General features: G+C 52.1%; 2 protein-coding genes across 5 annotated transcripts in view; one reads left to right on the top strand and one right to left on the bottom strand.

Annotated features, from left to right (window-relative positions):
- Nucleotides 1-8,500, top strand: part of NINJ2 (ninjurin 2) — a 120,085-nt gene extending 111,585 nt beyond the window's left edge. For both annotated transcript variants that reach the window (XM_053554480.1, XM_053554481.1), the window contains exons 2-4: nt 6,634-6,865; nt 7,259-7,443; nt 7,830-8,500. In XM_053554480.1, coding sequence (XP_053410455.1) covers nt 6,634-6,865; nt 7,259-7,425 — 399 coding nt within the window. In that variant the 3' untranslated portion in view covers nt 7,426-7,443; nt 7,830-8,500. The remainder of the gene's footprint in view (nt 1-6,633; nt 6,866-7,258; nt 7,444-7,829) is intronic.
- A 1,173-nt stretch (nt 8,501-9,673) lies between these two features.
- B4GALNT3 (beta-1,4-N-acetyl-galactosaminyltransferase 3) overlaps nt 9,674-12,550 on the bottom strand; it is a 118,253-nt gene continuing 115,376 nt past the window's right edge. For all 3 annotated transcript variants that reach the window (XM_053554465.1, XM_053554466.1, XM_053554467.1), the window contains one exon: nt 9,674-11,638. In XM_053554465.1, coding sequence (XP_053410440.1) covers nt 11,530-11,638 — 109 coding nt within the window. In that variant the 3' untranslated portion in view covers nt 9,674-11,529. The remainder of the gene's footprint in view (nt 11,639-12,550) is intronic.

The raw sequence follows: 12,550 nt of genomic DNA, 5'->3' as shown, positions 1-12,550 counted from the left end.
CCTTTCCTACCCAATTTATGTTTTGTAAAGAAACAAAAATATAGGCCAACAAGGATTGAGAGATAAATAATTATCTGGCAGAACAATGGAGCAACCCTTGATTTCAAGGGATGGAATCTACACCAGCCTTGGGAGCTAGGACTTGGCACGAGGCCTGGGGGACAGGGAAGTCTGAGCTGGAAGGAGAGGGAGGGCCAGGAAGGGAGGGGAAATGATTGCACCAGGCAGGCCTGAGAGTGGGGCAAACTGGGAAAGAATGCAACACTGTGGTATCCCCACACCCTAGCATCAACCCCTCACCACCAAGTCCATGCCTGGCGCTGCCCAGAGCCACCCAGGGTGTTCCAGAACAGACTCTGGACCTATCCCCACCTCCCTGAACCCCTGCAACTTCATTACACCAAAATTCCCATCTGTCAGGGTGTTGTTATTGGTTGGCAAGACTTTGATGGGCTACCTTTCCCACCGGTATCTGTACCCTGGAAGAGACTCTGGGACCCCAAGGAAGTGAGTCTCAGGATCAGTCTCCTGCTGTCCCCCAGTGGGAGTGAATGGAGGGGCAAGTGGAATGGAGTAGAATGAACCCAATGACCCACAGATCTCAAACATGGGGTGGGGTGGGGTGGGGGTGGGGGAAAGGTTGAGGCTTGGAGTTCTGCCCTTCCTTCTGCAGAGAAACAAAGTGTCATTCAGTCCGTCCATAGCTTCCACTCCTCCAAGGTCGTGATTTTCCTCCCGTTTTATAGGTGTGGAAACTGAACACACAGTGACAAGCCCAGGAGCAGTCCTGGGCCCAGAAACCAGGCCCAGCCCGCCATCAGCGGTCCAAGAAGAAGAAGAGGAAAGGCCAGGAGCCAGCCGGGCCGTAGGCTCGAGCTCGGCTGAAGGCGCTGCAGGCTGCAGCTGCTCCGGGAGGGGGCCGGGCGGGCCCGGGCCAGGGAGGGAGGGGACGGCCAGGCAGAGCCTGCGATTCCCAGTCGGTGAAATGAGAGTGACTCACACTGGGCGACTCTGCTCCCGCCCAGCCCACATTCCCGGGCCTTTGTTCCCGACCCTCCCGGGCCGGGCCGGGCCGGGCCTTAAAGGGACAGTTCCTGGGAGACTGGAGCCGGGGCGCCCTGCGATGTAATCCTGGCCTCCGGGGAGTTGTTCCCTGTCTCTGGGCTGTGGCAGAAAAGGATGCTGCGGGGTTTGGAGGTTTACCTAATCCAAACCTGAAACTATAAGGGCGGGCCCTCGGGTCGTTCCATCCACCCGCAGCCTCTGAGTAGGGCTGCCCCTACACTGGCAGAAGGATTACGAAAACTCTTTCTCTGTTGCCGAGGGTGCTGCTACCAGGGAACCCCCTCACACCAGCTCCTTTCTCACCACGTGTCCTGAGCCACAGGACATGGGGACGTTCCTTCACTATCTCCCGCTCCAGCCCCGCGTTTGACACCGTGTTTGGTGGGTTTTAGTTCAGCCTATCCTGACTCGTGGACAGGCTCTTGCACTCCAGGGGTCCGGATTTCCCACTAGTCCTGTCCTGTCCGTGGCTTCTGGGGGAGAAACATCACCCCGCAGCCCGGCAGCCAGTAACTTCTGTGGACCCCGCCCGCCACCGTGTGGACGCGCTGCAGAACGGCGCCTGCGGATTTAACAGGGGCGCCCTACAGAGGCCACCACCCCAGCAGACCCCGAAAGAGCGCCCCTGGTAAAGGCGCTCATATTAAAAAGAAAGTAGCCTCCCCGCTCCTCACACACACAAATAAGTAAGTATGTAAGTAAGTAAATAAATAAATAAATAAATAGGGCGGCGCCTGTGGCTCAATGAGTAGGGCGCCGGCCCCATATACCGAGGGTGGCAGGTTTGAACCCAGCTCCGGCCAAACTGCAACCAAAAAATAGCCGGGCGTTGTGGCAGGCGCCTGTAGTCCCAGCTGCTTGGGAGGCTGAGGCAAGAGAATCAACTAAGCCCAAGAGGTGGAAGTTGCTGTGAGCTGTGACTCCACGCACTCTACCAAGGGTGACAAAGTGAGACTCTGTCTAAATAAATAAATAGAAAGCAGGCCCTCATAGCACTCTGGGAGGCTGAGGTGGGTGGATTGCCTGAGCTCACAGGTTCGAGACCAGCCTGAGCCAGAGCCAAATCTTGTCTCTAAAACTAGCCGGGTGTTGTGGCCGGTGTGACTTGCTTGAGCCCAAGAATTTGAAGTTGCTGTGACCTATAATACCACAGCACTCTACCAGGGTGACAAAGTGCAAAGTGAGACTCTCAAAAAAAAAAAAAGAAGAAAGAAAGAAAGCAGGCCCTACACTGAGAGGAAAGGACAAGGCACCTCTCCAGCCCACTGTGAATCCCACATCCTCTGAAACAATGACCCTTAGATAGAGGGAACAACAAACCAGCTGTTAAAACCTGCAGATAGCCGTGCTGGGGAGATCTCTGTTTTCTCATCCCCTCTAACCACTCCTACCCCACCCCCATGATTTGGTTAATCACACCCCCAGTGGTTTGAGTTTAAGGTTTTGTTCACTGTTAATATGCAACATTTCAAGAGGAAGGGGGCCAGGGGTGGGTGTGGGGGAGTTGTCTCCCAGGAAGCTGCATCAGTTTATCAGATACTGAACTCAGAGCTGGATTTGGAAGGAGAAAGTGCAAAGGTTGTAGCTACTGGACAAGCTGGAGGCTGGGTGGGGAGAGGAGGAGTGAGCACAGCCTCAGGTGTGCTGCTCCTAGGGACCTAGGACAAGCCTTCACCAAATGGCTAGGACCACAGGTTGTGGCGTTTGTGGGGTGTTGGCCCTGGGCTGCCTGGCCCTAACCAACCTAGTCAGCTGGCCTCAGACAAGCCAGCCTTGCTTGGGCCACATTTCCAAAGGTTCTAAACACCATGAGCAGCCTGCCAAGGCCACACAGGTCCTCAGCCGAACTACTTCCCCACCTCCTCCAGCCAGGGATGGAGACAGGGACACCATCCTTATGGAGGAATGGAGACACCATTCCTTATTTCTCTAGGCTCTGGGCCCCATCTGACTTTGGTGGCTGAAAAATAACTTGTGGCCAGAACCTGATGTAAGTAGCCAGTGTTCACCAGGGACCTGCAATAGGGGTAGCAACTATGCCTTATTCGGCCTTGGGATACTCACAGCCCCCAGTGCTGCCTGGCATGTGCACCCAGCCTACGTCCATTCTCACCTTCCAGGGGAAAGTGTATAAGCTGCTCCACTGGCCAAAGTGCCTACTCCTGATTGCCCTCTGTGGGTTGTGCAGACACAAAATTTGTATAATGAGCAACCCAGGCACAGGGAACTCCCTGTGTAGAAAGCTGATAGCCTGGAGGAAAGTGTATCTTGGAGTGATAGATAATTTCTCTGTGCTTGGAGCCCCCAGTATTGTCCACGGAGATGCAGGAGCCCTGGGGGCACACACTCTTAGGGCTGGTTCTGTCTTTCAGGGCCAGTGCTCCTTGTTAGCACTCACCACCCAGTGCCCACATGACTGCAAGTGCCTATGTGTATCCTCCTGGCAAAGGGAGCAAGGGGCCAGGAGTGTGGGATGAAGGTGACAAGAGGATGCTGGAGACTTTAGGCTGAGATTTGAAGGCAAATGTTAAAGACTGAGGAACAGAGGCCAGTTCCATTGGCCTAAGAGAGGTTTGGTCCAATGAGTAGCCTGGCATGTGGGTTAGAGTCAGGGTCTCCAAAGACCACTCAAGACCACTTTTTGGGATATAAGAAAATTAAACCTCCAGTCTAGGAGGTTGAGGTGGGTGAATCGCCTGAGCTCACGAGTTCAAGACCAGCCTGAGCCAGAGCAAGACCTCATCTCTAAAAATAGTCGAGTGTTGGGTGGGCACTTGTAGTCCCAGCTACTTGGGAGGCTGAGGCAAGAGAATTGCTTGAGCCCAAGAATTTGAGGCTGCTGTCAAGCTACACACTCGACCAAGGGCAACAAAGTGAGACTCTGTCTCAAAAAAAAAAATTAAACCTCTATGTATATTCATGTTTATGTAATTCTTTCAAATTTTTCTACTTTTCTATGTTTTATTATATATGTAAGTCTAACAAAATATGTATATAATTTATAATGGAAGAATGTACATACATTAGGGATGCATGGTGAAAAACAATTTTTGATGTTGAGATTACACTATCAAGACAGTTTGGAAACCACTGAATTTCAGGACATAGTGAGGGCACTTAGAGTCCAGAGGTTCTGATCAGATGGGGTTCTCTCCCCTCTCAACAGGCCTCTGTGTAACTGCCCGAGGTACAGAGAAGTAAAGCGACTTGCTTGGGTTACACTGAATACAAGGAACCCATGAGACCTGCTGCATCCATCCACCTGCCACGCCATCCACCCATCCACCCATCACTCTCCCATCCATGCATCCACCCATCCACTCATCCGTCCACTCAACCTCTACCCATCCATGCATCCTCCTACCCACCCATCCATCTACCCACCTTCCCATCCACCAATCCATCCATCTATCCACCCACCTACTAGTCCATCCATCTATTCTTCCTTCTATCTATCCTGCTGTGATCTGCTGGGTCAGCTTCCCCACATTCAGTTGGTAGCATTTTCAGTGTCCTCCCTTCCGTTCCTTTCTCCTCACCATTCGCCTTCAGTTCTCTGTTACCTTAATCCTAAATCAAGACCATAACCTTTAAATGAGTCTCCCTGCTTCTAGTCATTCTTTGCCCAACCTATTCCAAGCACCACTGCTAAATTAATCTCTCAAGTGCTTTTTTTTGCAGTTTTTGGCCGGGGCTGGGTTTGAACCCACCACCTCTGGCGCCTTACTCTTTGAGCCACAGGCACAGCCCCCAAATGATCTTGAGTGAAGCATCCAGTCTGAATTTCTTTTTTTTTTTTAGAGACAGAGTCTCACTTTGTCACCCTGGGTAGAGTGCCATGGCATTACAGCTCACAGCAACCTCCAGCTCTTGGGCTAAGGCAATTCTCTTGCCTCAGCTTCCTGAGTTGCTGGGACTACAGGTGCCCGCCACAACACTGGCTATTTTTAATTGCAGTTGCCACCTCTGTTTTAGCTGGCTGGGGTGGGTTTGAACTCGCCACCCTCAGTATATGGGGCCGGCGCCTACCCACTGAACCACAGGCGCCACCCCAGTCTGAATTTCTTGGCCCACGCTGGAGACCTATACCATTTGTTCCGTATTGTGATTCCAGCTTTTGAAGTTGGTGTCTTCTTGAAAATAAGAGCTTTATTTTATACTCCAAAATCAAATGTAAGTTATGCTTCAATAAATCCTAGCCAAAAAGAAAGAATTAAAACATTTAAATTAAGAATTTTTTTTTTGGGCGGCGCCTGTGGCTCAGTCAGTAAGGCGCCGGCCCCATATACCAAGAGTGGCGGGTTCAAACCCGGCCTCAGCTGAACTGCAACCAAAAAAAAAAAAAAAAAAAGAATTTTTTTTTTTTTTTTTTTTTTTTTGTAGAGACAGAGTCTCACTTTACCGCCCTCGGTAGAGTGCCATGGTGTCACACGGCTCACAGCAACCTCCAGCTCTTGGGTTTACATGATTCGCTTGCCTCAGCCTCCCGAGTAGCTGGGACTACAGGCGCCCGCCACAACGCCCGGCTATTTTTTTGTTGCAGTTTGGCCGGGGCTGGGTTTGAACCCACCACCCTCGGTATACGGGGCCGGTGCCCTTCTCACTGAGCCACAGGCGCCGCCCTAAATTAAGAATGTTTAACTGGGGCAGTGCCCATAGCTCAGTGGGTAGGGCGCCAGCCACATATACCGAGGCTGGCGGGTTCGAACCCAGCCCAGGCCAACCAAAAAAACAACAGTAACAACTGAAACAACAAAAAAAAGCTAGGCATTGTGGTGGGCACATGTAGTCCCAGCTATTTGGGAGGCTGAGGCAAGAGAATCACTTAAGCCCAAGAGTTGGAGGTTGCTGTGAGCTGTGATGCTACAGAACTCTACTGAGGGCGACAGCTTGAGACTCTGTCTCAAAAAAAAAAAAAAAAAGTGTTTAACTGGTATGCATCACTGTGTGTATACACGCATGCATGCATGCACACTCACATACATATTATATCCTGAGAGCTGTGTGCACACGTGCCTGAGCAGGGCTGCAGCTCCAGTGCTCCCAGTCTAGGAGCTGAGGGGGATGGAAATGCAGCCCGCGTTTCACTTGCTGGGCTGTGCACCCTACCTCGGGCCACACCATTCTTAGAGAAGAGGTGCCTTTGCGACTTTGCCCAAGCCTCAAACCTCCTGTTGTCTACTTGGATGCTTTCCTCTCAAAGGAAAAGAGAGCAGCCCAGAACTAAGGCCTGGCCCAGGTAAAACAGTGAATAAAACGAAGATGGTGCCTTTTCCCAAGAGTCCAGAACCCACCCTTCCTCTTCAGCAGATGTGAAGGTGGGAGGGAAGGGACCACCCTCCATGAAATAGCAATTACAACATAACATCATTTCAGGGCTCAAAGGTTCTTACTAGTTTTCTGGTCCAATCCTTTATTTTTTTCAGACCATACAACTGAAAAGGATGTCATTTGTCCTTAGCTTCCCACCTGGCTTGGGAAGAAGTTTGAAACCTCTCCCCTCTTTCCTGTCTCTAACTGCTTCCCTTCTGGAGCCTCACAGCTCAGCCTGTGCTTTCTCCCTTACAGCCCAGGAACGCCACCCCCAGAGGGACCCAGCCCATCAACCTGAACCATTATGCCACCAAGAAGAGTGTGGCCGAGAGCATGCTGGACATAGCTCTGTTCATGTCCAACGCCATGCGGCTGAAGGCAGTGCTGGAGCAGGGGCCATCCTCTGACTACTACGCCACCCTCATCACCCTCATCAGCATTTCTCTGCTCCTGCAGGTGGTCATAGGCGTTCTCCTGGTGGTCATTGGTGAGGACCCTGGCCAAAGTCAAGTCTTTCTGCCTAGGCAAAGCCCTGAGTACTGACCACCCTCTGTACCTGCAAAGGTCCCCAGTCAGTGAAGGCAAGCACCCTGCCCTATCTCCCTGAGTCCCACAGAGCAGATACCCACAGTACCCTGCTGAATGACTGTCCCCCCTAATTCGTGGCAGAGTTCCATACAGCCTTTTCCATTATCACTCACTCCCACTCTTAGAAGACCCAGTCTAAACTCCCCAAGATGAAGCACCCCAAGGGTGCTCCACGCACTGGGCAGGGAGGGCAGAGGCATTTCAGCCCAGTGATGACCATTTCCTTTGACTCTGCAAATTCTGATGGAATTTGACCACCTGACCTGCTCCTCCCATTCCCTCCTCCCCACAGCACGGTTGAACCTGAACGAGGTAGAAAAGCAGTGGCGACTAAACCAGCTCAACAACGCTGTCACCACCTTGGTCTTCTTCACGGTGGTCATCAATGTTTTCATTACGGCCTTTGGGGCACATAAGACAGGGTTCTTGGCCACCAGGGCTGCAAGGAATACATCCTGAACCCAGCCTTGGACCCAGGTGAGGAGGAAGGCCCCTGGAAGATCAGGGTGGGAGACAGATCCCTTGAAGGCCTATAGAGCTGGGGCCAAGTTTGGGGTCTGCCCAGCTCTGTGAGTGGCTGCCCCTACTTCAGTTCTTAGGTTCAGATTCTGCAGCCTGGGATGGGGTGGGAGGCAACATGGTTAGTGGTTGGTTCTGCCCCTCTGCAGGAGGGCAGATGGGGATGTGGGATGTCTCCTCAGCATTGTCTAGCAGTCCTTGCTATTCAGATCATGATCCACAGTCCAGCAGCATCAGCAAAACTACCTGGGTGCCTGCTGAGTCAGGACACGCATTTTAATAAGCTGCCAGGAGGAAACAGGTGGCCTTCCCTCCCCACTGCCACTTCTTTCCTTTCCCTACAGGTGCTGAGTCTAGAACTTCTGTTCCTTCTTCCCTGAACTGCCAGGCTCATGGGTATTTTCCACACAGCCCCTGGAGAGCTTCTGAGAGAGCAATGTAAATTTCTTTGCTTGCTACCTACTGACCCTGAGTTGTGATTTTGTTTACTAGTCCAAGTGAATTTCATCTTGGGCCAGAGTCCTGAGCTCAGACTTAGTTACTATCAACCTTTCCTCCCTGTTACATCTCCGAAACCTAAGACATGTCTGCCTAGGACCAAATGTGCCCATTTTAAGGACTCTGGTTCTGACCCCACTCCACTCCTTCCCTCTGCTCCAGGCCTCAGTTTTTCCTTTCTGTAAAATGAACTGATTTCTGCATATAAAGGTTTCTGCAAATCTACTCTGAGTCAATCTTTTTGCCTTCAGTCCCAAAATCTCAAGTATCTCAGCTGATCTCTGGATACCCTTCTTGTCTGTGCCTTGGAAAGGGCTCTAAGGAGCAAACCCCAGGCCTGGAAGATGAGAAGGATTCCCCTACAGATGCTAGGTCTGGAACTGCTTCTGGTCCTTCTCTCCTGTGGGTCCAGCTGAGTGAACTTTCTGGGCTGCAGAAGCCTTGGGCTCATTACCATCTGATACATTAAGTATAGGTTACACAATGTGTAACCTTCTATCAACACACTCTAGTTCTCATTATCAGTGTGTGTTCTGATCTTTGCCTAGGCCAAATATAACTAAGATAGTAAATCTACACTGGTAGAGCTCAGCACTGCATCCCTAGCTCAAACAGACATTTCTTTTTCTTTTTTATGTTTTTGAGACAGAGTCTCACTATGTCACCCTCCATAGAGTGCTGTGGCATCACAGCTCACAGTAACCTCTTAGGCTTAAGCAATTCTGCCTCAGCCTCCCAAGCAGCTGGGACTACAGGCACCTGCCACAATGCCCAGGTATTTTTTTGCTTTTGTTGCAGTTGTCATTGTTGTTTAGCAGGTCTGGGCTGGGCTCGAACCCGCCAGCCTTGGTGTATGTGGCCCACACCCTACTCACTGAACTATGGGCACCAAGCCAAACAGACATGATTTCAAGGCTGGTCTGCTGTTGCAATATGAGCCACACTCAGCTCCCTCCACTGCTCACCAAACTACTGCTACCCTAGGCCAGCCTTCTTCACCCAAGATGGGACATGCCTGACTCTTAAAAGAAAGAAAGAAAGGGGGGCGGCGCCTGTGGGTCAGTCGGTAGGGTGCCGGCCCCATATACTGAGGGTGGCGGGTTCAAACCCGGCCCCGGCCAAACTTCAAACCCGGCTCTGGCCAAACTGCAACAAAAAAATAGCCGGGCGTTGTGGCGGGCGCCTGTAGTCCCAGCTACTCGGGAGGCTGAGGCAGGAGAATCGCTTAAGCCCAGGAGTTGGAGGTTGCTGTGAGCTGTGTGAGGCCACGGCACTCTACCGAGGGCCATAAAGTGAGACTCTGTCTCTACAAAAAAAAAAGAAAGAAAGGGAAAAAAGCCAGGAGTTCTGGTGGACGTTTGTTGTCCCAGCTACTCTGGAGGATGACTAAAGTTGCTGTGAATCATGGCAGTCTAGCCAGGGCAACTCAGAAAAAGAAAAAAAGAAAGAAACCACTAACCTCCATTAATATGCTGAACAGATTAATACCTGGTCTATTTTTAGATGGTGAGCTGCTCAGACAGGGACAGCATAGAGAAGGCTGTCCCCCAGACAGCAGGCACCAAGCTGGTGACAAGGGGTAGCGGGTGGTGTGGGAGGGTCCTCAGTATGTCACCTGGATCCCTCAGCCCAACCCTCTCCCACCATGAATGGGGAACAGGAAAACACAAGAACTTTTTTTTCTAAGAAGATGCTATATTTAATGCTTTCCCTCCCCCCATCCCACTCCCTCCCTTGACCCAAGGCATTTCCCTACAGAGTAGGGGCCATGCCAGGCCCTTCCCCTTAAGGCAGATGGTGTGGAGGTAACAGACATCAAACTTAAGGCACTGGCCCAGGGACAGGTTGGGGGAGCTGGGGAGTTAGGCAGGGTGGGAAGACCCAGCTGGTTCCTAGTTGTCAGAAGTGAAGCAAGAGGGTTGCTCAGCCAGTTCCAGCCTTCTAGCACAATGCCCAGGGCTGCAGCCCAGCTAGCCAACTGCAGCTCCCCATAAGCCCTTGGAGGAGGGCAGCGACTGAGCAGGGACCAGAAAAAGCTATAGCCAGAGAGCAAGTATGGCATTCATGAGCCACAGCTATTAATTACAAAGTCTTCGACCTTCCTGATTCTGCAGAGAGGGACAGGGATTCTACTGGATCTCTAGGGGCTCCACTCTCCCATCTGCCAAGCTTATGTCCTTGGTGAATGCAGACCCCTCTAGTAGAGCCCATGGCTCCGAATGGGGGGATTCAGACTATCACAGCCTTGAGTTTAGCTGACTGGTCCCCAGGGCTCTGGCACACCTATCATAAGCCCCTCCTCATAGCAGGAGGCCCTGCGCTCACCTGCCCAAACAGACTTTGGAGTTCAAGACCTAAATGTCCAATGCACCATCAGTAAATTCACAGCAGCAGCAGCAGCAGTAGAAAAGTCCCCAGCCACGAAAGCGCCGGGGATTATTAGTGCAAGAGAAGTACCATGACCATCAGGTGACAGAAAGGGTGGCTGTAGGCTGAAAAAAACAAAAACTATTTTCCCTGAAACTGCTTTACCTTTCAGTTCCTTCCACCCCAACTCCCTCCTAGCAGGGCAATGTTCTCACTTTCCCAAACTGCTCTCCTTGCCCCCTAGTCTGGGGTTCACCCACAGCCCCTCTCTCCTCTTCCCCTGCAGGCGAGGCATTGGGGCTCTCCCTGCCCAAGGGTCAGTCTGCAGGGGAGCTGGACTGGGAGGATACATGTCTTCCACCTTCCAGCCCATCCCTCTCTTCCTGGTCCACAGCCCTGTCCACATTCTCTTTCCCCTCTTCTTGCCATCCTTTACAGGGCTTCTCTCCCTTGCCTTGCCTGTGGTGCCCGGCCTATAAGCCTGACCAGTTCCTCATCTGGTCGCACCAGAAACATGCAGCCAGTTCTGTGCTCTGGCCTAGAGTGAGCACTGCCTGGGGAAGAAGGTTAATGCCCTAGTTGGTGGCCAGCTGTCTGGTGGCTACCAGGAGACATGTGCGTGTGTCTGGAAGGCACGAGCCTGCCCCATATGTGGCCAGCCCTCAGGAAGGGACAAGGCCCAAGGGATGAACCTCTACACAGGAGGGGGTCTGAGCTCTGCAAGTGGGGACAGTTCCTCAATGCACAGCTTCACCCCCTCACAGTCAATGCTGCATTTGGATAGCAGTTTTGGTTTTCAGTAAAAAAAATAACAACAATAAAATATGTCCGATAGAAGTGTCCGGTTCGTGGTCAATACTCCTCACGAGCGCTGGGTGGACGTTGGAATGCACCTTCACGGTATTGCTCCCGTAGGCCTCTCCTTCTCAGGAGCTCTTCTGCCCATCTCTGCTGCCTGAACGAGTAGCCCTCCTGGCTTCTCCCCCAAAGTCCTCCCTTCCGGAGGCACAGGGGGTGGAGAGGAGCCCTCCCAGTGGAGTAGGGTGTTAGCCCTGAGACCCCTCGGGGCCCAGCCTTCGTTCTGCTGCCCCCTCCACTCCCCAGCAGCAGGCAGGGGCACGAGGGGGCCCCTGCACGTGAAGGAGCAGGAAGTGGGTGATCCGGCAGGCCACGCTCCCGTTACAGCATCTTCATCTGGCGGCGGTTCCACATGCCTCGCTTTGAATGGAAATAATGGAAGAAATTCCTGAGGGAGAGACGTTCCACTTCCAGGCCTGCTTGAAAGATCCTGAGGAGGGAGAAGCAGGCTGAGCACAGAGAGACGAGAGGCAACCTGGGCACAGCCACCCAGAGGACCCTTCCCGCCCCTCCTCCGCCCACCTCCCACGGGTGGTAGAAAGGTCAAGGTGCGGCTTGGGGACTAGGCCAGTCACCTCATCCTTCAGAGCCTATCTGCTTTCTCCAGAAGGAAGATAATTTTATAAGAGGTCTGTCCAGAAAGTACCCAGCCAAGCACTACGCTACTTTACAGATAGCACTTTTTACAGTTCTCTATATCTATATAAATAACACCAGAGGGTTGTACACGATACACAGTCTGATCTCATCAGAGCGTGTGTATTACATGCACACTAGAGGTGGTGGTGAGGACCATCAGCCGACGGGGCCATGTCCCAGTCCCCAGAGAGGCAGAGAACAGCATCAGGAGACTCTGCCAGGTCCCTCCTTCCTGTTCTCACCTTCCCAAACCCCTCTGGCAGGGCTGCAGGTAGCTGGGATTGGAAGCACTTTCTTTCTCCTTGGACCTCAGAGGAGGCAGGAGGGTTAAGAGCTGTGCTGGAGTCTGTGATGGGGTACAGAACCCAGCACACAGACCCAGGGGGTGACTGCTGGACTGGGCTTCCCAAATCACAGCACCCTTCTGCTTTGGGGTATCCTTTGAACTGGCTCTCTGAGATCTGAATTATCTGCTGGGGAGGTCCCCTTCACTTCCCCCCTTTTCACCTTCAGTCTTCTGAGTATTTTTTTTTTTAAAGACAGTGTCTGGGGTGGCGCCTGTGGCTCAAGGAGTAGGGTGCTGGTCCCATATGCCAGAGGTGGTGGGTTCAAACCCAGCCCTGGCCAAAAAAAAAAAAAAAAAAAAGAATAAAAAGCAGAAATAAAAAAAAAAAAAAAAAAAAAGACAGAGTCTGACTTCATA

The sequence above is a fragment of the Nycticebus coucang genome, chromosome 12, assembly GCF_027406575.1.
Source record: "Nycticebus coucang isolate mNycCou1 chromosome 12, mNycCou1.pri, whole genome shotgun sequence".
NCBI classification, from domain to species: Eukaryota; Metazoa; Chordata; class Mammalia; order Primates; family Lorisidae; genus Nycticebus; species Nycticebus coucang.
Note: the sequence above shows the minus strand (reverse complement) of the source record. Positions and strands in the feature narration are given on the sequence as shown.